The 24,067-nt window shown below is 39.2% G+C and overlaps 2 protein-coding genes across 23 annotated transcripts in view, besides 1 other annotated feature; one reads left to right on the top strand and one right to left on the bottom strand.

Moving 5' to 3' along the window:
• heph (hephaestus) overlaps positions 1–24,067 on the top strand; it is a 168,534-nt gene that overhangs the window by 21,715 nt on the left and 122,752 nt on the right. For 2 of the 20 annotated variants that reach the window (NM_176603.3, NM_176596.3), the window contains exons 1-4: positions 8,038–8,094; positions 11,880–11,939; positions 14,187–14,283; positions 24,021–24,050. Coding sequence is in view for 1 of the 20 variants with exons in the window: in NM_176599.2 (NP_788776.2) it covers positions 21,293–21,304 (12 nt within the window). In the remaining 19 variants the exon portion in view is untranslated. Of the gene's footprint in view, positions 1–527; positions 599–8,037; positions 8,573–9,620; positions 9,681–11,879; positions 11,940–12,055; positions 12,222–12,348; positions 12,504–12,636; positions 12,786–13,210; positions 13,352–14,186; positions 14,284–17,840; positions 18,359–21,252; positions 21,305–24,020; positions 24,051–24,067 lie in introns of those variants that run through there. The other 18 variants (NM_001104524.3, NM_170582.4, NM_001104522.3 and 15 more) reach the window with 16 other exon arrangements.
• Positions 2,897–15,685, bottom strand: CG2003 (uncharacterized protein). 3 transcript variants are annotated; one of them, NM_143646.5, is made up of 4 exons: positions 15,492–15,685; positions 4,477–4,554; positions 4,280–4,419; positions 2,897–4,215 (listed from the first exon to the last, which is right to left on the bottom strand). In NM_143646.5, exons 2-4 carry the CDS (start codon positions 4,505–4,507, stop codon positions 2,908–2,910), a joined length of 1,479 nt encoding a protein of 492 aa, NP_651903.2. In that variant the 5' UTR covers positions 4,508–4,554; positions 15,492–15,685; the 3' UTR covers positions 2,897–2,907. The 3 variants fall into 3 exon arrangements, with proteins under 3 accessions (NP_651903.2, NP_001287631.1, NP_733463.1); NM_001300702.1 differs by lacking the exon at positions 15,492–15,685 and adding an exon at positions 6,679–6,957 and having other exon boundaries at positions 4,276–4,419; NM_170584.3 differs by lacking the exon at positions 15,492–15,685 and adding an exon at positions 6,679–6,957.
• Positions 21,501–21,893: a mobile genetic element.

The following is a 24,067-nucleotide window of genomic DNA, read 5'->3' as shown; positions in this document are numbered from 1 at the left end:
CTCCGTTAATTGGTTGGATGGTATCTTCTCTTATTAGTGTAAACAAATTAAAACAACGGAAAATTACCTGAGCTATTTTAATTTAAATTATACAAATTAAAAATTTGTATTCCCTTGTTTAAATTAAGTGCTTCAATTTTCAAGTTAACAAAAGCATAAAACAATTAAGATGCTATTTGAAAGTTTTTCAGGAGGCACATTTCCCTTAAAGTTTCATTCGATCAAAACATCAGCTGAGTAGCCAAGAAGCCGCCAACCAGAACGGGTATAGCGGCATAGTCATGTCCATATCCGTTCCCAGGCTAAATCCATTTGTCCAAAAAGCATTACAGGATTTAATCTAAAAGTTTGCTTCACTTTCCCAAATGAAACAGCTGCGGAAAGGATGAAGAGTTCGGGGAGATGAGCAATTAAAGCACATGCAGAAAATGAACATTTTTAACTCAATATAGAAAACGACTCGGTAAATGAGTTGAAGCGGGGTAAATCGCCCTGTTGATAGTTGGCTTTGCTTTTATACTCTATTTCTGTGAGGGAAGCTTATATTTTCTGAGCACACACATTTTTACGATGTGTCTAGACGATCATAATTATGCGAGTACGATTCTAAGATTATTAATATTACAGCTTACCTATTCTAAGCAAATGTAATCTGTGCTAAACCAGAAAATCATTTTTTCAAATTGAGGTGCAGCTGGAGAACAAACTGCAGCTGATGCAGCAGTACTGCAACTGTAAAAAGTTTGTGGGAAAGAGCACATTAATTAGAAGCTGCCACGCTCGGCAGACACGCGTCCAGGTGCCTAAAAAGTTCACAACGTGCAACATGTTCAGGAGGAAGGGATACAGAAAAGTTTTCGGCTTGTGTTGCCTTTGAGTTTGACTCGAAGTTAAAGTTGCTTTTTATATACACATACTTACACTAAACGAAAGTAGTTGGTATTTGACCAGTTGAAGATTAATAGGATTACAAGAGAGATTATAATTAATAAAAAGTTCAACATTATATATATTTTTATAAAATTATTTTCTTTAAGGCACTTGTATCAATTTAAAATATCAGTCAATTAGTTATAAAACGAGAAAGGAAGCATTATATATATATTATTATTATATAATATATTAATATTAATATAATATATATATATATATATATAATATTATATTATATTAAATAATAGTTATTCAAGCTGTGATATATACTTTATAAAAGGAAAAAAATATTAAACATAACAATACACAATAATTGAATTCTCTTAGTGCGCAGAAAGTTCCTTTTAATTACGACCCTACGTTAGGCACCTAAAGCAGTTCAAGAAGGAAAGAATTTGATGTAGCCCGTTGCAAAGTGAGTTTCATGGAAACCGGCGAAATATGTACTGCCAGCCAGCATCATTAGCCATCTTTAGTTGTTAACTTTAAAACGTAACATTTAATTTTCGCTAAAAGGCTCTGCGCGAAAAAGCAAATCATATGTATATAGGGATGTCTGAAAGGTGAGAAAAGGTAAAGTGAGTGCAGGGGCGTGTCTCGGTTGCGTCTCATTTAGCGCACGTAACCAAATAATGACCGAAATGATGGTCCCCGCTGATGGGCAAAGCGGCGTATACAAATGGTGGGCAGTGGAAGGGAAGGGAAGTAAACTGCGTGCGTTTTGTAAGTAAAATAAAATAAAATAAAATATAACGTAACGAAGCGAAATGTTTTATCAACGTGCCGGAGCGCACTAAACAGCCACTACACTGACCATAACGATCGCGAATAAACAATGTAGAGAAAGTATACATCTCTTACGTCTTACTTTCTTACAATAATTGTTTTATTGGTTCCCTTAAATCTTTCCATTTGATCAAGCTTAAAACTTCTTTGTATTTATAAATATACATAAAAATAATAGCAATTATACTGGGATGAAATTCTTTTAAGTGCAGCAGCGTACGCGCCCGCCCCCTGTATGAGCCATTGACAGATGGCACGCTGACCAAAGTGGCGGCTGCGGTGTGCTCTGGCTATCCGTGGATCCCAGCCCTGTCTCCCTGCTGATTATCGCTTCTGGTCCATGTGATACTGGTTTTTGTAATTGCTTTGCTTTGTCGTAAATGGAGAGCGAAACAGGAAGATAGATTGCAATTGCTACAGGCCATTACCAGGATGAAAAGAGATGGGAGGCCGTACAAATTTCTTGTCATTAAATTAAAAATAAACGACAATATTTTATGCGCCTATAAATATGCAACAAAGCACGCTTGTTCCGCAACCGGAAAGTTAGCAGCTGTTGTTATTTATTTATTTCTGGCAGAAGTTAGATGGTTTAATGTCTTCTTTACAGAAGCCTTCGGATCTAAGTTGCCTTCTGCTCAGGTGTGTGCCCGGGAAAAAAGGTGGGAAAGGGTATAAGTTCTCTAAGCCGGACAAATAAGAATCTACCGATACAGCGTCCTAATTGTCGTAAATTATGATTAGAAATTGTCAGTAAAAGTTTATGAAGTTGGCATCTTGAAATTCCATCAACCTATTATATTGCACAATAATTATTTAAAGATAGTCTAGTATACTCTAGATCAATTCGCCCCAACGCCATAGGGAAATATAATTTATAGACATTGTATTATAAATCTTGTGGCATTTAGTTTTCCATCCTGAACCTGGGTTAGTCCGCATATGAATAAATAACAAAAATTAATTTTCTAAACGTTTATCCAGCAGTAATATAACATACATACATATGTATTTTTGGAATGCACTTATTTTAGATATAAAATACATTTCTAATTAAAAAGCAATACCAGTGCCTTACACGATAAATCACAGGCAGTATCTCCTGCTTTTAAAATTTAGAAAGAAATATCAAGAAGTTGACCGCTTAAATTAAAATAAAAAACACTGAAATTTTTCTGAATATATTTTTTAAGGGCTTGTACAGTTTAGTTTTAAGCCTACTACATTGCCATCAGTATTATCAGTTCCTATCTCGAGTTTAGCGCGGTGAAAAGGCTTCTCCTCCGGCTCTAGTTCCCGCCGAGATTCCTTGGACTCGTTCCATGGTTGTGTCACAGCAGTCCCCCAGATCAAAAAAATCACATTACCAGTAAACAGAACTCCGGCAGCCAGGCTAAAAACTATCTGCCATTGGCTCCGCTGACTGGGGTCCGTTACTAAAACGCCCACCACAAGAGGAGTCAGCAGGGCCATCAAATTGGTGAAGCTGCTCATGAGGCCGGCCAGGATCCCGGCGTGGTTTGGTGATAAATCAATCGTATTCAGCTCACTCCCAATCGTAGCTGCGCTGCTAACACCCACACTGAGGGTTACCAAAACAAGGACCAAGGTCTTTTGCCCTTCCCCCACAATAACTAGGGAAAGCATTATAGAGGCCGGCGCCCAAAGAGCTATGCTCGTGTAGGTCTTTCTCAACGTTGTCAAGCTCATCCACTTCTTACGCAGCAGTACATCTGCAATAATCAAGTACACATAGCACATTACCCACATGAGCAGAAAGGGAAGAGCCGAAAAAACCGCGTTGCTCTTCATATCGAGTTTCAAGACACCGCTCAAGTATGTAGGTAACTCGGTTTGCATGGTGGTCAATCCCCAGCTGTCAGCACAACGGGCGCAGAGAAGGGCGTAGACTGGAACAGAGGTAAAAATGCCTTTCCAGGGAATCTCCATTTTTTTGGGCCCCTTCCTTTCGGATCGCTGAATATCTCCCACAATATAGGCCTTCTCCGCCTCCCCTATGAACCGGGCGTCACTTGCCTTATTGGCTCCCAGAAGCAGCCAAAGGCCACACCAAATCAGGCCCAAGCCGGCTGCCGAGTAGCTGATCCCAGGCCACCCCAGCGATGAACTGGCTATCATACCCGCTCCATACATGGCTAACACATTGCCGCAATCAAAGCCAGTGTATGCAAACGCTCCCAGACGCGTTCGCTCCGCCGTGGGACACCAGTTAGCCAAGTGCTGGTGAATGCAGGGCCATGTCACCTGGCAAAGCCCCTGCAGCAGACGAATCGCACAGTACGCCTTCCAGCCGCCTGCATAGACCCCGTAGGTCGTGAGAGCGCTAAGCAGAGATGATCCCAGCGTGCCCCAGAAGAGAACCGCCTTTGAGCCAAAGCGCTTGCACAGATAACCAGCTGGGAATTGGGCCAGAGCGCAGCCCCAGTAGTAGCTCGACAGGATGTACGACTTCTTCTCCTCCGACCAGTTGTAGTGCTAAAATGGGTGGGTGGGGAAACAGGTGAGCTGGGTGCTTGGCGCTAGCTTTTCGCTTACCCACGGGCGGGTCGCTATTATTTGATGTAGTTTCGTTGGTCATCGCCACTACTGCCACGCTTACGTTTAGCTGGAGGACTGTGTTCGCCGCGAGTCCATAGAAGAGCAGACCTGCCTGCAGGTGTCGCAACCCCAAGCGTGGCACTATCACAAAAAAATATCATATGTAAGACTTGCGTGACATATTTTATTTAATATTACCCGTCTTAGGAATCTCCTCCATGTCATTCATTTTTCTTGCTTAAAATCCAGCTGTGATTTTAGGTTAAAAGGCTTTCTCTGTATAACAGTAATTAAGAAAACGATGTTAGCATACATATTTCGTTGTTGGTTCTAAGTTTTGTAGTGTATTACTATTAATATTATATTGATACGTATTGATAATACCATTGACAAAATTAAAAAAAAAAATCAAATATTAAGAACGATTTTTGTCTACAAGCTACTAATTAGATAAATCGGGTTCTGTATTTTACAATATAAAGCTAAAAAGTCTAAGAAGGCCTATGCATAATCATGTTGATAGAAAGGCAACCGTCCTAGCCGAGGAGATGTTCGAATTTGCCAAATTCCCCCATTTTACCAAATGAAGTTGCAGGGGAGCTGCCAACATATGCATGTATCTACATTAATACTGTTGCACTTCGTCTGGGCAAATACACATAGCATCCCCTTCATCTGCCGCTGGCGGATATTGCTTCCATGAAATTTCCTTGTTTGTTATTTTAGATATTTTTCGGGTTTGTTATTTTTCAGATTTTTTGCTGTCTGCGTTCATGTTGTTTGGCAATCTGCCTGAGCTCAAGTCTCGTTTTCAGTTTATGTGCAAATTTCCTCAATAATACGCAACGAAAACAAATATAAACGTAAAAATAAAAGAAAAAAGTGAATTTAAATCTCGGCATTTACAATTGTATCAGCTCAGCTAACAAGATACTATTCGGACCCACCTAGATACAATCGCGCACTCTTTTCAATTGTTCCAATAGTTGGCTACGTGTGGACGACTGCCAATACTTTGTTTTCCACCTACAATCTCTACAATCACCCCTCTCGAAAGAAGAACAACTATATTGTTGTTACATTAGAACAACCCGACATTTAATTTAAACCTTTTTGTAAAAATAGAGACAAATTTAAAATCAAGGTGTTAATATAATATAAAAAATGTATATTTAATTAAACGGAAAATTTGTTAGCTTATCTTGCAATATATTTTGTAAAAAATATTATCGTTGCTTTATGAGTGACATTATTTTCGCGACCCCTACGACACTTTTGAACAGAAAAATTACGCTTAGTAAGCTTATATTTATATTTTATTTTTTAAGAAAGTATATATGTATGTATACTTTTGAATACGATGAAGCTCAATAAAAAATTGATGTCATAGTTATTGTTACAATAGATTAAATATGTTATATAGTTTATAACACGTTTCTTAGCATCGCAAAATCATATGTACGTTCATACAAATGTGTGCACAACAAAAATATTCTAGTTTTGAATGCACTTTTTACGTCCTATGGGAAATAGTGGTTGTACAATCTATTTATAAATCTCCACATGCACATATTTATGTACGTACGTATATACGTATATATTGTATATATGTACATATGTATAAATTTACGGCTTCAGCAACGCCATGGAAAAGTGTATAAATAATTTTGACCCGTTTATCACTTCAAGTTTTGAATATTTCTTATATTATACAAACATACATATGTATGTATGCATAAATATGTACAAGCTTATTATCAATTCCCTGGCCTACTGATAAATGGCTAAAAGAGTTTTCGAGTGAGTCACCTCATTTCACTTAAATCTTTCAATATTTAATATATTTCATTGATTCTATAATAAAAAAGACCAGTATAAAAAATCTTTGAACACGTGTTCTTATAAGTTATTCTAGAAAATGACATCGATCTTTTAGTAAGCAATGTCTTGTTTATGCGCTAGATAAGCAGAAAGTGATATTATGCCTTTGATTTGGTGCGTGACGGGTACGAAGAAAAAACATTCAATTTAATGCTTGGTATCCCAGTGTGCGGTAATATGTATACATATGTATGTATGTATGTATTTACATTTGATAGTGGCTAAGCCATGTTCTCACGGGACCATCGTGCAAATATTTTAGAACTGAAAAGTTTTGTTAAAATTTAGGGAATTGTTTAAAGCCTGACAGCCCCTAACCCCCTAATCGGGTGGAATTTTCGCTTGGGTTTCTGCTCTTACTCGGGTTCAATTTAATAAAATCACATTTTATTGGCAGGTTTCAATTATTTAAAATCAAAAGTGCAACATGTGCGGGAACACCTATGTTTGTATTTACGTTACCCGACCACATTGTTGCACTCCGTATAAATATATCGGGTATTCACTTGTTAACCGAACCTTTTTATTGTTGCGTACTTCGGTTATTCTATTAATATCTGATTTTAATTCGGTTTTGTTTTGCTATGTTGTCCGACCCGTTTTCCGCTCATTCGCTTCGGTTTTTGTTTCTATTTCGATTTAACACTTGCGATCGCGGGTGCGACGAACTGCTCCCGCTGGCGTTTGTGGCTCACTGTATTCGTCCGACTGCTTTTGTAATTGCTCGACGCCAAGAATGAGAGCTATCGCATGCGGAAAATCTCGTCAAGCTCTTTTGCGACCAGCAGCAACACTACTTTATTCTGCCTTTCCACGTTTTCTATCCAATGTATTAAAGAACTAATTTAGCAGTAATGAATACATATATTGATCACATGAAAAGGTGTTTGAAATATTTCTAAGAAAAATAAATCCCGAAACGATCTGATTGAATACAATTTAGACTGCCACATCCAGAGGAGTCACATTCTAAGGACTGACATTCATTTTCTTATCTTAATTAAATATATGTATTTACCTCTTTATATTTTTTATTTGTTATTTTTAGGACTCTTATCAATTTGTATAAATGTTAACTTTAAAATATGACTCAACACAACTGTTTAAAAAGGCAAACTATTCCATTATCCGTTAAAAACTTTCGAAAATTTAAAGTCACAGCCAGAAATACTAAGGAATGACATTAATTTTCTTATCTTAATTAAATATATGTATTTACCTCTTTATATTTTTTATTTGTTATTTTTAGGACTCTTATCAATTTGTATAAATGTTAACTTTAAAATATGACTCAACACAACTGTTTAAAAAGGCAAACTATTCCATTATCCGTTAAAAACTTTCGAAAATTTAAAGTCACAGCCAGAAATACTAAGGAATGACATTCATTTTCTTATCTTAATTAAATATATGTATTTACCTCTTTATATTTTTTATTTGTTATTTTTAGGACTCTTATCAATTTGTATAAATGTTAACTTTAAAATATAACTCAACACAACTGTTTAAAAAGGCAAACTATTCCATTATCCGTTAAAAACTTTCGAAAATGTAAAGTTTCATTTTTAAGCAAAGAGAATCGCATGCAAAATATTTGCAAAGGTTGAAGCCTAAGTCGTATACTTTATTTGATGGTACATTTATGCTGCAATCAGTAATTTTGGTCCTTACCGATCTTCTTTAGTAAGAAGAAATGTCCTCGAATGTAGAATTCAAAATAAAAAGAGCGCCTGTAACGGTTAACAGCGACCGGGTAAACCTAGAGAGGGTGAAAGCACAACCGGCCAAAAGGCACTAACGCCTGCAATCATCGACAGTAGTCAAAAACGCAATCGATATATCGATCCCCTCAGCACCATCGATGTTTCCCCATCTCTAACCACTATACGATCCAGCGGAAAGAGAGCGGCTCGAGTTAAACATTTGCTCGTAGCGGTAAATTGCATTGCAAAATTGTATTAAATACACATTCGACAGAGAATAAGCATTAGCGCGTGTGTTCTGCTCCAAGTGTTTAACGAATTAACAAAGACTGCGCTTTGCTTTCCCGAATCACTAAGAAAAAAGCCAAAAGGGAGGTGCGCGAACAAAGCTCTTGCCGCCAAACGCGCAGCTGACGAATTCGTGGGAATAAACGTGCGTAATTATCGCCCGGTAATAATCGGATTTTGCGTTTTAGGTATTTGGGAATGGAAAAGTCGCCTGTCCACCCAGTGTCAATTTGACATTCGGTTCCTATTTCGTTTTGTGCCTTGTTTCGTTCACGTCCCGTTAACTTTAGCTTTTCGTGTTTTTCCTTGTCCTTCAACGTGAGCGTATCTCCTTCGTGGTTTTGTTCCCTGCGTCGCGACAGTGCAGCGTGCAACTTCCTTTGGTGGTGCGATCACCTGGTTTGCGAAGAAACGGCATTAAGGTAGGTTCCACCGCTGGGTTCAGCAAAAAGTCAAACAAAATCTTTGGTGGTTGTGTGTGTTTGTATCCAAATTAGTAAAGTGGTTGCCAGCTATGACAAATTGCATAAAATATATAGCTACGGAGTATGTCAAAGTGCAAAGTGGCATATATCCCGCGACCGCCAATATAGTTATTGCAATAATAGCGGTAAAAATCTGAGCAAGTGTATTCCAATTTAAATTGTTAATGTAATTAAAAGTATTCATCTCTCATTATTAAATTTATTTTATTGCATCTACATTTTTTGCACTAAGCATGTACATTCATGACACCATTATAATGATGAGTTTCCATGTGATTTTGTTTGCAGACTAATTGAGTACTTTTTAATTTAGAAATTAAATTGAATACATATTCTGCGGCCGATAATAAACATTGGCGCGTGTGTTCTGCTCCAAGAGTTTAACGGATTAACAAAAAATGCGCTTTGATTTCCCGAATCTCCAACAAAAAAGGCGAACGCCGCCAAACGCGCAGCTGACGAATTCGTGGGAATAAACATGCGTAATTATCGCCCGGTAATAATCGGATTTTGCGTTTTAAGCCTTTTGGAATAGAAAAATCGTCTGTCCACCCAGTGCCAATTTGACATTCAGTTCCTATTTCGTTTTGTGCCCTGTTTTGTTCACGTCCCACTAATTTCAGATTTTCGTGTTTTTCCTTGTCCTTCAACGTGAGCCTCCTATCTCCTTTGTGTTTGTGTTCTTTGCGTCGCGACAGTTCAGCGTGCAAATTTTGTGCCCTTTGGTGGTGCGATCACCTGGTTTGCGAAGAAACGGCAATTAGGTAGTTCCACCGCTATGTCCAGCAAAATATTTGGTTTTTGTGTTTAAGGTCTCTGGAAATGGAAAAGTATGCTGTCCACCCAGTGTCAATTTGACATTTGGTTCCTATTTCGTATTGTGCTCTGTGTCGTTCACGTCCGTTAATTTTAGCTTTTCGTGTTTTTCCTTGTCCTTCAACGTGAGCGTATCTCCTTCGTGGTTTTGTTCCCTGCGTCGCGACAGTGCAGCGTGCAACTTCCTTTGGTGGTGCGATCACCTGGTTCGCGAAGAAACGACGATAAGGTAGGTTCCACCGATGGGTCCAGCAAAACATTTGGTTTTTGGGTTTTAGGTCTCTGGAAATGGAAAAGTAGGCTGTCCACCCAGTGTCAATTTGACATTTGGTTCCTATTTCGTATTGTGCTTTGTGTCGTTCACGTCTGTTAATTTTAGCTTTTTGTGTTTTTCCTTGTCCTTCAACGTGAGCGTATCTCCTTCGTGGTTTTGTTCCGTGCGTCGCGACAGTGCAGCGTGCAACTTCCTTAGGTGGTGCGATCACCTGGTTTGCGAAGCAAAGGCGATAAGGTAGGTTCCACCGATGGGTCCAGCAAATTAATAGGATCTTGCGTTTTAAGTTTCTGGGAATCGAAAAGTAGCCTGTCCACCCAGTGTCAATTTGACAATCGGTTCTTATTTCGTATTGTGCTCTGTGTCGTTCACGTCCGTTAATTTTAGCTTTTCGTGTTTTTCCTTGTCCTTCAACGTGAGCGTATCTCCTTCGTGGTTTTGTTCCCTGCGTCGCGACAGTGCAGCGTGCAACTTCCTTTGGCGTTGCGATCACCTGGTTCGCGATGAAACGACGATAAGGTAGGTTCCACCGATGGGTCCAGCAAATTAATAGGATCTTGCGTTATAAGTTTCTGGGAATCGAAAAGTAGCCTGTCCACCCAGTGTCAATTTGACATTCGGTTTCTATTTCGGTTTGGGCCCTGTTTCGTTCACGTCCCGTTAATTTTAGCTTTTTGTGTTTTTCCTTGTCCTTCAACGTGAGCATATATCCTTCGTGGTTTTGTTCCGTGCGTCGCGACAGTGCAGCGTGCAACTTCCTTAGGTGGTGCGATCACCTGGTTTGCGAAGCAAAGGCGATAAGGTAGGTTCCACCGATGGGTCCAGCAAATTAATAGGATCTTGCGTTTTAAGTTTCTGGGAATCGAAAAGTAGCCTGTCCACCCAGTGTCAATTTGACAATCGGTTCCTATTTCGTATTGTGCTCTGTGTCGTTCACGTCCGTTAATTTTAGCTTTTCGTGTTTTTCCTTGTCCTTCAACGTGAGCGTATCTCCTTCGTGGTTTTGTTCCGTGCGTCGCGACAGTGCAGCGTGCAACTTCCTTTGGTGGTGCGATCACCTGGTTCGCGAAGAAACGACGATAAGGTAGGTTCCACCGATGGGTCCAGCAAAACATTTGGTTTTTGGGTTTTAGGTCTCTGGAAATGGAAAAGTAGGCTGTCCACCCAGTGTCAATTTGACATTCGGTTTCTATTTCGGTTTGGGCCCTGTTTTGTTCACGTCCCGTTAATTTTAGCTTTTTGTGTTTTTCCTTGTCCTTCAACGTGAGCGTATCTCCTTCGTGGTTTTGTTCCGTGCGTCGCGACAGTGCAGCGTGCAACTTTCTTAGGTGGTGCGATCACCTGGTTTGCGAAGCAAAGGCGATAAGGTAGGTTCCACCGATGGGTCCAGCAAATTAATAGGATCTTGCGTTTTAAGTTTCTGGGAATCGAAAAGTAGCCTGTCCACCCAGTGTCAATTTGACAATCGGTTCCTATTTCGTATTGTGCTCTGTGTCGTTCACGTCCGTTAATTTTAGCTTTTCGTGTTTTTCTTTGTCCTTCAACGTGAGCGTATCTCCTTCGTGGTTTTGTTCCCTGCGTCGCGACAGTGCAGCGTGCAACTTCCTTTGGCGTTGCGATCACCTGGTTCGCGAAGAAACGACGATAAGGTAGGTTCCACCGATGGGTCCAGCAAATTAATAGGATCTTGCGTTTTAAGTTTCTGGGAATCGAAAAGTAGCCTGTCCACCCAGTGTCAATTTGACATTCGGTTTCTATTTCGGTTTGGGCCCTGTTTCGTTCACGTCCCGTTAATTTTAGCTTTTTGTGTTTTTCCTTGTCCTTCAACGTGAGCATATATCCTTCGTGGTTTTGTTCCGTGCGTCGCGACAGTGCAGCGTGCAACTTCCTTAGGTGGTGCGATCACCTGGTTTGCGAAGCAAAGGCGATAAGGTAGGTTCCACCGATGGGTCCAGCAAATTAATAGGATCTTGCGTTTTAAGTTTCTGGGAATCGAAAAGTAGCCTGTCCACCCAGTGTCAATTTGACAATCGGTTCCTATTTCGTATTGTGCTCTGTGTCGTTCACGTCCGTTAATTTTAGCTTTTCGTGTTTTTCCTTGTCCTTCAACGTGAGCGTATCTCCTTCGTGGTTTTGTTCCGTGCGTCGCGACAGTGCAGCGTGCAACTTCCTTTGGTGGTGCGATCACCTGGTTCGCGAAGAAACGACGATAAGGTAGGTTCCACCGATGGGTCCAGCAAAACATTTGGTTTTTGGGTTTTAGGTCTCTGGAAATGGAAAAGTAGGCTGTCCACCCAGTGTCAATTTGACATTTGGTTCCTATTTCGTATTGTGCTTTGTGTCGTTCACGTCTGTTAATTTTAGCTTTTTGTGTTTTTCCTTGTCCTTCAACGTGAGCGTATCTCCTTCGTGGTTTTGTTCCGTGCGTCGCGACAGTGCAGCGTGCAACTTCCTTAGGTGGTGCGATCACCTGGTTTGCGAAGCAAAGGCGATAAGGTAGGTTCCACCGATGGGTCCAGCAAATTAATAGGATCTTGCGTTTTAAGTTTCTGGGAATCGAAAAGTAGCCTGTCCACCCAGTGTCAATTTGACAATCGGTTCCTATTTCGTATTGTGCTCTGTGTCGTTCACGTCCGTTAATTTTAGCTTTTCGTGTTTTTCCTTGTCCTTCAACGTGAGCGTATCTCCTTCGTGGTTTTGTTCCCTGCGTCGCGACAGTGCAGCGTGCAACTTTCTTTGGTGGTGCGATCACCTGGTTCGCGAAGCAACGGCGATAAGGTAGGTTCCACCGCTGGGTCCAGCAAAATAATAGGATCTTGCGTTTTAAGTTTCTGGGAATCGAAAAGTAGCCTGTCCACCCAGTGTCAATTTGACAATCGGTTCCTATTTCGTATTGTGCTCTGTGTCGTTCACGTCCGTTAATTTTAGCTTTTCGTGTTTTTCCTTGTCCTTCAACGTGAGCGTATCTCCTTCGTGGTTTTGTTCCCTGCGTCGCGACAGTGCAGCGTGCAACTTCCTTTGGCGTTGCGATCACCTGGTTCGCGAAGAAACGACGATAAGGTAGGTTCCACCGATGGGTCCAGCAAAACATTTGGTTTTTGGGTTTTAGGTCTCTGGGAATGGAAAAGTAGCCTTGTCCACCCAGTGTCAATTTGACATTCGGTTTCTATTTCGGTTTGGGCCCTGTTTCGTTCACGTCCCGTTAATTTTAGCTTTTCGTGTTTTTCCTTGTCCTTCAACGTGAGCATATATCCTTCGTGGTTTTGTTCCCTTCGTCGCGACAGTGCAGCGTGCAACTTTCTTTGGTGGTGCGATCACCTGGTTCGCGAAGCAAAGGCGATAAGGTAGGTTCCACCGCTGGGTCCTGCAAAATAATAGGATCTTGCGTTTTAAGTTTCTGGGAATCGAAAAGTATCCTGTCCACCCAGTGTCAATTTGACAATCGGTTCCTATTTCGTATTGTGCTCTGTGTCGTTCACGTCCGTTAATTTTAGCTTTTCGTGTTTTTCCTTGTCCTTCAACGTGAGCGTATCTCCTTCGTGGTTTTGTTCCCTGCGTCGCGACAGTGCAGCGTGCAACTTCCTTTGGCGTTGCGATCACCTGGTTCGCGAAGAAACGACGATAAGGTAGGTTCCACCGATGGGTCCAGCAAAACATTTGGTTTTTGGGTTTTAGGTATCTGGGAATGGAAAAGTAGCCTTGTCCACCCAGTGTCAATTTGACATTCGGTTTCTATTTCGGTTTGGGCCCTGTTTCGTTCACGTCCCGTTAATTTTAGCTTTTTGTGTTTTTCCTTGTCCTTCAACGTGAGCATATATCCTTCGTGGTTTTGTTCCGTGCGTCGCGACAGTGCAGCGTGCAACTTTCTTTGGTGGTGCGATCACCTGGTTCGCGAAGCAACGGCGATAAGGTAGGTTCCACCGCTGGGTCCAGCAAAATAATAGGATCTTGCGTTTTAAGTTTCTGGGAATCGAAAAGTAGCCTGTCCACCCAGTGTCAATTTGACAATCGGTTCCTATTTCGTTTTCTGCTCTGTTTCGTTCACGTCCCGTTAATTTTAGCTTCGTGTTTTTCCTTAGAAGGAAGTTGATCACGTTGAAACGTGAGCGTAAATCCTTCGTGCATCGCTACAGTGCAAGTTTCTTTGGTGGTGTGATCACCTGGTTTGCGAAGAAACGGCGGTTAGGTACGTTTCACCGGTGGGTCAGCAAAAAGACAAACAAAATCACGCGAACCGTTTTGATGGTTTTGTCTGTTTGTTACAAAATTAGTAAATAAATATAGCTATGTAGTATGTCAAAGTGCAAAGTGGCATATATCCCGCGACCGCCAGTATAAAGTTATTGCAATAATAGTGGTAGAAATCTGAGCAAGTGCATTAAAACACAATTCAAATTGTTAATGTACATAAAAATATTATTGTCATTAATATTGTTTTTTAATTGTTTTCGTCTTTTTCAGTGAATAAATTATCAACGTGTGCAAATCAAACTCGAATTTAAACGGATAACAACGAAATCAATTGAGCAAGCTTCCATACCCGGTTGCTTACCGATTTGTAAGTCCTTTATACTTCACGCATTAAGTTTTACCCTATCTATTACCCTCTTCCCCATTGTCCGCCTGTTTCAAAAAGCTTATTTTACCTGCAGCCCACACACTCCATTAATACCTCTCTATCCCACATCTCGGTGTTTCCTTTAAAGAAAAATATTATTTTTGTTATGGTACCATCTATGATTTATATATGATTTAATGGTTTATTTCGGCAGCTTACTCCTATGACCTTTCATGTTGTTGTCTCTTTCGCATAATTTAGCTGACTCATAGGCATGCTCAATGCAATTTTAATAATTTGTTAAACAGCGATATTCTTTAGCAACTTTTTGAAACTCTGCTTTGGGGGGTTTGGCTTATTTCCGTGGTCAACTAGAGAAGGGAACTGTAGCCGTGGATCCAGTAACCAGTGTCGTACAACTAGCGCCGTTATTTTAGTCACAAACGACTCAGTTAAAAATTGTTCAAAGGGGGAGAGTAGGTAGCAATGATACGGCCGGGTGTCAGGGGATGTACAGGGTGGCACGGCGCCAAGACGAGCGTAATTTGCAAACAAAAAGCCATTAAAATATCAAATTAGCGTCTGGCTGTGGCTGTGAGTTCTGGATTTAGTAGAAGTCTCCAGTTCTCTTCGGTGCCAGTTTGCCCGTGCCCCGCCTCTCTTTCGCCTTTGTCGCCCGTCTGCTACCTTCCCTGATCCCAGACATTTGTTTGTGCTTGCCCACAGCATTGTGCAAAATCGAAAGTAAGTGAAATGTAGCGTCCGCATGCGCTTCGTTCAGTCACCAATTTGTCAGTCCAGTACTCATTGCCACGTATGTACTGCCCTGATCACTGAGCGAAAGAAATGATCAAGAACCATTGTTGTTAATTACATACTGATTAAAAAGCAAACGAAGTGAGTATCTAAAGGTATATTGGAGTGGGGGTATCATCATTTCAGCCGGCGTAGGCGAGCTTACAAAAAGATTTCAAAATATATTTTTTTTTCAACTACTTAGTTATCAGACTGTATATTTTAGTTTCTAGTTTCGCTTATCAGTAATTAACAGAAATGAGTTCTTGCCCGCCACAAATGTCTCGTGTATTTCTTTTAGATAACAGAATTTACACTCCACATTAAAATCCATTTGTTTCACTGCCACGGCTGAATGCGTGCCAAAAATTCTATTAAAATCAAACAGAAACAAAAGCTGAAACACGTTTTACCTGTACTGCACTTCAAACTGAGTCACTGGGTTGAAAGAACTTCGTTGGGGATGAAGCAAGCACAAAATGGTTACTTGAATAATACAAAAAAAAAAAAAAAAAACAACAACAGCAATCAAATCATCAAGGGAAAATTTATGACGGTCACTCAGACCCCTTGCAAACTGCGCTGACAATAAAGCCGTACTGGAAGCTATCTCGATCAATGGATCGGGTCGTTCTGGCAGACCAAGACAGAAACTTCTCCACGCTCCACATTTGGACAATCTGCCGTCTCCCTTTGTCCCAAGCGATACGTTCTGGGGCCACGCTTGCGCGTTTTGCCCTGGGTTTCGATTCGTTTTCGGTCTTGGGCTTGTGTATTTGTACCCTTCCCTACTCGTATTTTTGCCCAAACGCGTTTCATAAATTATCAAGTTGAATGCCCAGTTTCGAAATTTCAACGGGCCTGACCTTGAGCACACATTTTCGGAGCTTCGGGTCCCGCTCTCGTGCTTTTAAGTGTTTGCGATTGTATCTGTATTCATATGGTTTTGCTACCCACTTTTCACATCGGGTATACCAAACTGCTGACATGACTATAATGAGGTCATTTACAAGCTAAGACTTTATTTTCATCTTAAAACTAATACGACGAAAATCTTTGGTAGTTATTCACGTGTTTCACTCTGTTGATTATTGCCAATGGCTTCTATACAAATTAACTAACGCACATGCGTAACCCAAAAGAACAGTGCGGAGATGGTCTGCTTCAAATGATAAATGATGCTCATTTTTTCCAACTTAGCTCCCTAACAACCGCGAAGATAACGTGCGTGTGAGACGTAACTTTAACCGGTTGGAGCCCTTGAATTTTCAATGCAAATACTTAGAAAAACTCACGTTAGTGGGAAGGTCAAGTTAATTAGGATTGATGGAATGGGAGGGTGGGTCTCAGCATTAGAAGTCCGGGAATATAAAAAGTATATTTGGGTAAATACTAATAGATTTAATTATGTCTGGCAACGAATTTTCGTTGATTTTCCAGACGAAACTCGTAAAACATGAAACGCACACGTTTTGAAATTAGATGAAAAAATAATAAATCTTCGTATCCGAAACATCATTCCCATTTTTGAGTATTTTATTGTGCGTGACCCAAACACAAATATTTATTGTTATTTAGTGTGATGGATTATGTTAGAAGTAGCAGGATAGGTGGTAATGCGTCTATTCGTTAAGGTGTTGATGCGCATACAAATTAACATAGCCCGTGAGTATCGGTGATTCCGGGCTGTCATATTACGGAGCATATGTGGCATGTGTGCGGCACGCATCATTGAGAAGATTTGCCGCATAATAGACCGCTCAAACGGCCCACAAACCGACGAACACATCAATGTTGGTCGGTGCTCATAGCAGGGAAATTTACAAGGAAAAATTATTATACTACACAATTACACTACAAATATTATTTGCTTCCGCAACATATTTTAATTTTGTAACGCTTTCTGGGTTCTCTTATTTCTAAGTGTAAATTTTATTTTTTATCGGACTGCACGGTGTGTCAAAACAAGCTTGACAACATAAATACCGCACACGATTTTTGAATGGATAAGAAATTTGGTGAGCTTTATTAATTGCCGGATTTTGTATAATTAGTAGTACAATTTCCTGGTTTTCTTATATCCCGAAATCGACCGAAACCGAGTAGAAGGCGAAGAAGCGATACACAGATCGTGATTAACGTTTTATTAAAATAACCTAAAATTTGTTGACCTGATTATGTACGACAAAAAATATTAAAATTTTCTTATACATATTTACTACATTTCCCTGCGCTTGCAGTTTTTTGGTTTGTTTTTTTATTTATGGGCTTACCCTCACTATATATGCATTTATATTTCTGGTCGTCCCTAAAAACAATTTTATAGCCCCATTTTCCGTTTCCATCCTATGCACAATCTTTGAATCCATTTTTGTTTTTGGTTGTCTGTTGTCTTCGTAGCCTGTCTGTTCTGTACTTTCGTGGGTGTGCTCTATTTTAAAATGTTTTCTAAACATTACTACAATAATAGGATTTGCCATTTTCACAATAGATTTATATTCTATAAATAACCATAGTACCATAGATAATACGTTTCTTTACAATCAATGCTAACTTCATTTTTGCAATAAAATGCAAACCAATCCCGTTTTTTCATCTTAACCTCCCTATATCTGTGCCTTTTCTTTGCATTTATCTTTTTTCGTACAAGCTTACCCCAAGATCATGCCTTGCATTGTCAATGTATATGTGTAATATATATTTATATATTAGAATTTTTTGTCTCATATGGGAATTGTTCTGTTTTCTTTCGATTTTTACAGGCGCTTGTACGCTCCCCTCTCTACTAGTTCAGCTACTGCTACTAGCACCACCAAACCAACGCCACCAATCAACAGCACCATCTTCGCGAACGTGTGTCTTGAACAGTTTTAAAGTCTCTCGACTTAGTCAACTCACCCACAGCGCATATGCCTATACATATGTTTGAAAAGTAATCAGAGAGATATAAAATCTTTGGTGACATCCGATGAGATAAGATTAACTCCCCGAGCCTTAGGGGAATGTCAAATGCAAATTTATTAGAGAGCTCTCTGACCCAGAAAATTAATTTCTATAGATATCCTTCAAATCGTCAGCCTCTATTGCTCGATTTTAAATTATTTTGTCTTCCCATAAATTATTAGCGACAGAACTCTTTTAAAAATATATACTTATTTTTAGTTGTGACCTTTTCGGTTGTTTGTCTCCTATGGCTCTAGTTCCGCGGTGTAAACATTTTAAATAAACAGAAGGTGCATCGCTGAAAACGACTCCACATGTGTGGGTTTCTTTAAAGTGGGTGAGTAAATCAGCTACTTATGACATCTATGTACATACATATATCTCTGATTTTTACTTTGTTTTATGGCATATTCTTAAATCTTAAGTTAGTTAAAACTCCATTCATACATTTCGACGTTGACAGTGAGGTAGCTTCTTGAGCTTCTTGAACTTCTGTGACACATATTAAAGAACTCTCGTCCGTTTTTTTTTCTTCATCGTATAGAATCTCAAACTTCTTAGCTTTAGATATGTATGGGCTTTCCAATAATATGTAGTGAAATAAAAATGTTTCATTATCAGCAGACAAAGAATGACAGATCATATGAATATTATTTTTAAGCGACTCCCACGAGTCTTTAATTTCGGTTGTCTGGATGGGAATAAACTGTTTCAAGCTCTCGGAGCTGTCATTAAAAGCTGAAGCGCAACTACAAAATGCGACATTAATGGGATGACAACAGACGGTATTTATGCCTAGGAGCTGGAGACGTGGAATACCATTTACATGGCCTTAGCACTTTTAAGTGAATTTGAACATTAGCCGAGCTAGACAAAAATCTGAGAGTTGCCGAGGGGCTGTTTGCCGTTGCTTGTTTGTTTCCTGGGCCTTTCACAGTCAGCCCATTTGCTTTAGAATTTATTTCAATTGCTCTTAAACGAAATAAAGTGTTCCGAACGCGATATTCATAGTGGGTTAATATACGATGACGACGACATCACCTAGAGCACGTCATTTAAAATTGAGCCCACAAAGTGAGAGACCAATGGACAAATGAGACTATAAACTGATATTTCGTCATTTAATTAGTGTTTAGAACTAAAAAGGGGATTTTACAATTTCCTGTATTCTCTGTGCTTCAAAATGAAATTTCGTATCAAAGAACAATTCATGCAATCATTTGTATAGAACAAGTGCACAAAATACTTATTATGAACTTACTTACATAAACAAAATTGAATTACTCCTTAACAATTATAAGACTACCACCTGCTGCTTTTGTTTAGGCGACGATAGCGGATAACCGAATACTACTACCACGCATTGTTGCTTCTGCTGAAACTTTTCAGCATTAAAACACAAACCTTAATTTAACAAACTAGCATACCAGAAGGCGCCGTGAAAATAAGCCACACCTGTTGCTGCTTCCGTTTTCGCTTGTAAAGAAATCATTAAATTTCACTTAAGTTGTTCAAGGAGCCCTAGACAGCGCTAGACAACACAGACAACGACAAAAACAATTCGTGCTTTGGCAGGATGGCAAGAAGTTTCCAGTGCGGCGACAGCCAATCCCAGCCAGCGGCAGCAAGTGCCAACAAGTTCAGTTTTATGCTCTTTGTTTTCCATCTGGACATTTTCTGTCGGAGGAGCGTGCGGCTTGCATTTGCCAGCACTGCACTTTTCTTCTACTTTGCTGCGCTGTACCCGCCTGTCTTCCGACTGCGTGCAAGTTGTTGCACTTTGCGCTTTCGACCCACATTTGTCTTTGGTCGGGATTTTCGCACAGGCAAAGTAGCTGCAGTTTTTTTCAAAGTTTCTGCAGTTGCTGTTAAAGTTGTTAGTTATGATTATGTTGATTCTGTCTTCTATACCACCGTCGATGTTGTTTCGATTTACAAGGAAAAATATTATTTAGTGCAGTAGGCTGCTTCCTTTGTTTACAGGATTTCGCTCAAATGAGTGGCCTTTGTAGCGTTAATGTGCAATACCCTGAATTTCTTCTGTCGTATTTATGAAATTCTTTGTAGCCTTTGGGTCTATATATACATATGTATATGCATAAAAATATGTATATATTCTCACTAAGGAAAATTGATTTTTGCTTTGCATTTGCGGGCATATTTGTTTTTAGTTTCTGGGCTGTATTTGCTATAGTATTTATTTGTGATTTCAATTAAATTTTTGTTTCAAATAAATAACATTTCTCACTCGGCATTTGCTGGTTTAAGTTTTTGATAGGCAGGCTATATAATTTCTTGGTCTGCTGACCAGATTTCGATTTGACTTATAGCCGGTTGTCGTTTGAACGATGGAAACTATTCGTTGCTGTTGCTATTGTCATCGCACCGAAAGCACGCGTATCTAAGAGATTGCCGGGCATGCGACACTGCTACAGCTAGCACATGTTTGGCTAAATAATTGGGATTTCTGCCATTGGGTGTCCCAAGTATTTGGGATTTTTTCTATCTTGATGCATCCGAAATCGGGCAAATTGCCAACCAGTGCCAAATTATCCTTTCATCCATTTGGCCGTATTATTAAAGTATTTTTTTTTTGTTAGCCATGAAGAACAAATGTACAAATGTTATTCTAAATAGGGAATTGTATTTGCGCAAGTAAATAATCCAATTAAAGGTGGGCTAACTGCACGCCCATAGATAACAGAAGATAAATGGGTAAATAAAATAAATTATATGGTATCATTTTAAATTATTCATTATTTCCAAACTTTTGATGGTCGCTTTTGCAAAAACGTAATTTTTATCCTGGCTGAGCAATATTAACTGATAGTTATAACAGTTTTAATACATATATTTTGAATATAAAAATAATGATGGAACATTGATTAGTATATACATATGTATGTAATATGGGTTATGTTCCAGTTATAACATTAATTACTGTTTGTACTCGCTTAAAGGAGAAATCTTCCAGTGCTTGTATAAATAAACACGACTCGAAATCGACAACCGAAAATAAACAGAAGTATAAAAATAGTGTCAGCGGTTTACGAATCGTTTGCCAATTGCTGCTAGCTAGCTGCTGGTTTTGCATGATCTCTATTTTTATCCTAATTTTCCCCCTTTATTTAAGTAATCGAATAAATAATATTCATAAAAGATTATCCTAGAAACTTACCACTAAACCATACAAAAAAAAAAACGTTACTTTTGCCTATCTTTTCGTTTTAGGTATGTTTGTTAATTGTGGTTAGTAAAAACAGTTGTCAGCATGAGAGAATTTGTAAGTGAACACCACTCCTTTATTTTAAACTTAGAAACTAATATTAAAAGTAACTTTAATCTAGTAAATTTGCAAAGAGCATTCGAAATATTTGTTGTTTTAGAAAAGCATCAAATAAATGTTATTTTCTTGCCTGAAATATTCCTTGAATATTTATCATTGCATGCCCAAAGGAAAGGCTCTTCAGTGCGCCGTATTTATACCCGTTACTCGTAGAGTAAAAGAGTAAACTATATTCGTTGAAAAGTATGTAGTAACAGACAGAAGGAAGCGTTTCCGACTATATAAAGCATATATATTCTTGATCAGTCGATCTAGCCATGTCCGTATGTCCATATGAACGTCGAGAACTCAGGAACTATAAAAGCTAGAAAGTTGAGATCCAGCTTACAGATTTTAGAGACAAAGGCTCAGCGCAAGTTTGCCACGCCCACTCAAACGCCCACAAACCCACATTTGTGAACCATTTTTCGATATTTTTCGTAATTAAATTTTTATCGATTTGCCAAGAATATTCCAGAGAAATAATGATATTTCGCGTTCGCATTCACATTAGCTGACCAACGGGTATCTGATAGTCGAGGAACTCCGGTCTTTCCGTTCTCTTTTTATATTTATTTTCATTTGATTTCGTTGTACAATTTTGATAATTTTTTTATATTAGTGGGAAATACTATACCTAATATTTATATTAAGTATTGTTTTCTTTAGCCGCTTAGCGTGGGATGACTTCTGGTCTGATCGTTTGGTTGGAGCGTGGCCAAGTTATGCACTCCTTGACGCCAAACCAAAAATAAATCGCGACACAAAAATTTAAACAATAAAAATGTACATGTGTATATCAAAAAGTAAATGTGTGGTTAATATGAATGTCCAATAAACTTAAACACAGTTTTCCTGCAGCCGATACAAAGTGAATGTGCGTTTCATACATCGATGGAAAGAATATATTAGAAAAGCCTGTGGAAGGTTCTTTTAAGATTTATTTATTCAACATATATACTCATTGCATTTAAAGGAAATTGTTTCACTACTTTTTAGTCGTAGAAGAAAAGAAGCAGAGTATGCATATCGGGTAAAAGAGGCTAAATCAATTTCCAGCTTTCACCGGAATCTTCAATTTCGTACATCAGTCTAATGATGGGTTTGACTGCCTTTTAGCTAATGAACTTTGGGAGGTAACAGTAGAAGCATAATGAGCTATTATAATGGCTGAGCTGCACAAGCTCAGTGCGAAAGCTCCTTGGGGCCATGGAATATGGAATTAAGCAATGTCCATTTAGCATTTGAAAGGCTCACGTTTGACCCACTCAGAGCGTGCTGGTGGTAGTGCGGGCTAAGCTTGTGTGCGAGTTGTGGCACGGCTTTCAACAATATTCTTCTTCATAGGTCTCACACGTGCACCAATTTATATGCAAGTCTTACCTCCTTCGGCTCCGTGGCACATTTTGTTTCTTTTGCCTGCAGAACGTTGCTAAACGATTTCGCTCTTAAGTGCAATGAGGTTGCTTTTGCTGTCAGAGCCACTGTTAACCAGTTTAAATAGCAACCGTCTTGGAAGTTCGGAGAGCTTTGGGAGTGTAGTTATTGCGTAAACGCATATGAATTAACCGACCTGCAAGTGTTTTTTAGATCCTCTGTATATATATATATGGATTTTTTTTGTGTCTTTGCAAGGGAACCAAAGCACGTGTAAATATTTTTGCAGAACTGCTGATGAACGTAATGTATTTAGTTGTACGTGCAGCTACTGGCAGAAAAACGTTTGGCAATCGCAATTTCAAGTTATAATTTATTTAAGCATCCATTAAGGTGCACATATTGATGATCCCAGAGTGTTCATGGTCGGGCGCTACTTGGGAAACAGAGTGCAATTGCTACCTCGACAACTCCCGGGCAATAGAAATTCAGCAAGCGTGCCTTGTTTGTCTTACCTGGACTTCGTGACCTCCACCCATCTGTCCAATCCCAAGACTCACTTTGATTTTCATAAGTAAATGTCGGACGTCCTTTTTCGCCTAGCCAACCTAACGAATTTGTCTCCAGAGCAAACTTTGCCCGGTGGTGGAAAGGGAATCGAAGGAGCGCTGAGCGTTTTGAGAATCGATTATGAGTTATTTGAGCTCTGCGAAATGACTTATGTGGCCAACCACACACAGCTGGACAAATTATCATTCTTACATATTGGGGGGAAGCCTGGGAATAAGTGAGGGTTGCGTGATAAATTCCCTGCTTTGTCCTGTGTTCTGACCAAAGGGATACTTCGCTTTTGTTAGCATATTGACGCTAATAAATTTAACAAAAATAAGAAAGGAGGCTATCTTAGCATGCCGAAGCTCAAATACTCTTGTAGTAATTATACTTAAAAAAAAATCTACCGAACTAATACATACATACATACAAAATGTAGGGAGCTATTTTATATAGTGGTCTTGTAATACAACCTAGAAAACGCTCTCTAAAATTTCATGCCATCTTATAAAGCTGTGAAGATAGATAAACGAATAGTAGGACACTGGGTTTGAAGCTAAAATCAATATACATTCAAAGTGTATAAAAAGCGACGCGTATTAAAAATAATTCACATTAATTTTCTCACACTTTTGACAGTGATTTATGCCCTCGTTTTGATGAATTTCCCATTTGGAATTTATATGCACATATAACGTTTACTTCCAATGAAATTTAACGTTTCGTTTCTCTCTTCTGCTTTCAGGTAAGTTTGCACTACGAGGAAAAAGAAAACGTAAGTCGAAAATATTT

The sequence above is a fragment of the Drosophila melanogaster genome, chromosome 3R, assembly GCF_000001215.4.
Source record: "Drosophila melanogaster chromosome 3R".
Taxonomy (NCBI): Eukaryota; Metazoa; Arthropoda; class Insecta; order Diptera; family Drosophilidae; genus Drosophila; species Drosophila melanogaster.
This window is presented reverse-complemented; position numbering and strand designations above follow the sequence as displayed.

Excerpts from the sequence above, each read along its gene's own strand:
- CG2003 (NM_143646.5), bottom strand. The coding sequence starts at position 4,507 with ATGAATGACATGGAGGAGATTCCTAAGACGG. Across the intron at positions 4,420-4,476 it reads GGAGGAGATTCCTAAGACGG|TGCCACGCTTGGGGTTGCGA; the intron begins GTAATATTAAAT and ends TTTTTGTGATAG. Across the intron at positions 4,216-4,279 it reads CAAATAATAGCGACCCGCCC|CACTACAACTGGTCGGAGGA; the intron begins GTGGGTAAGCGA and ends CACCCATTTTAG.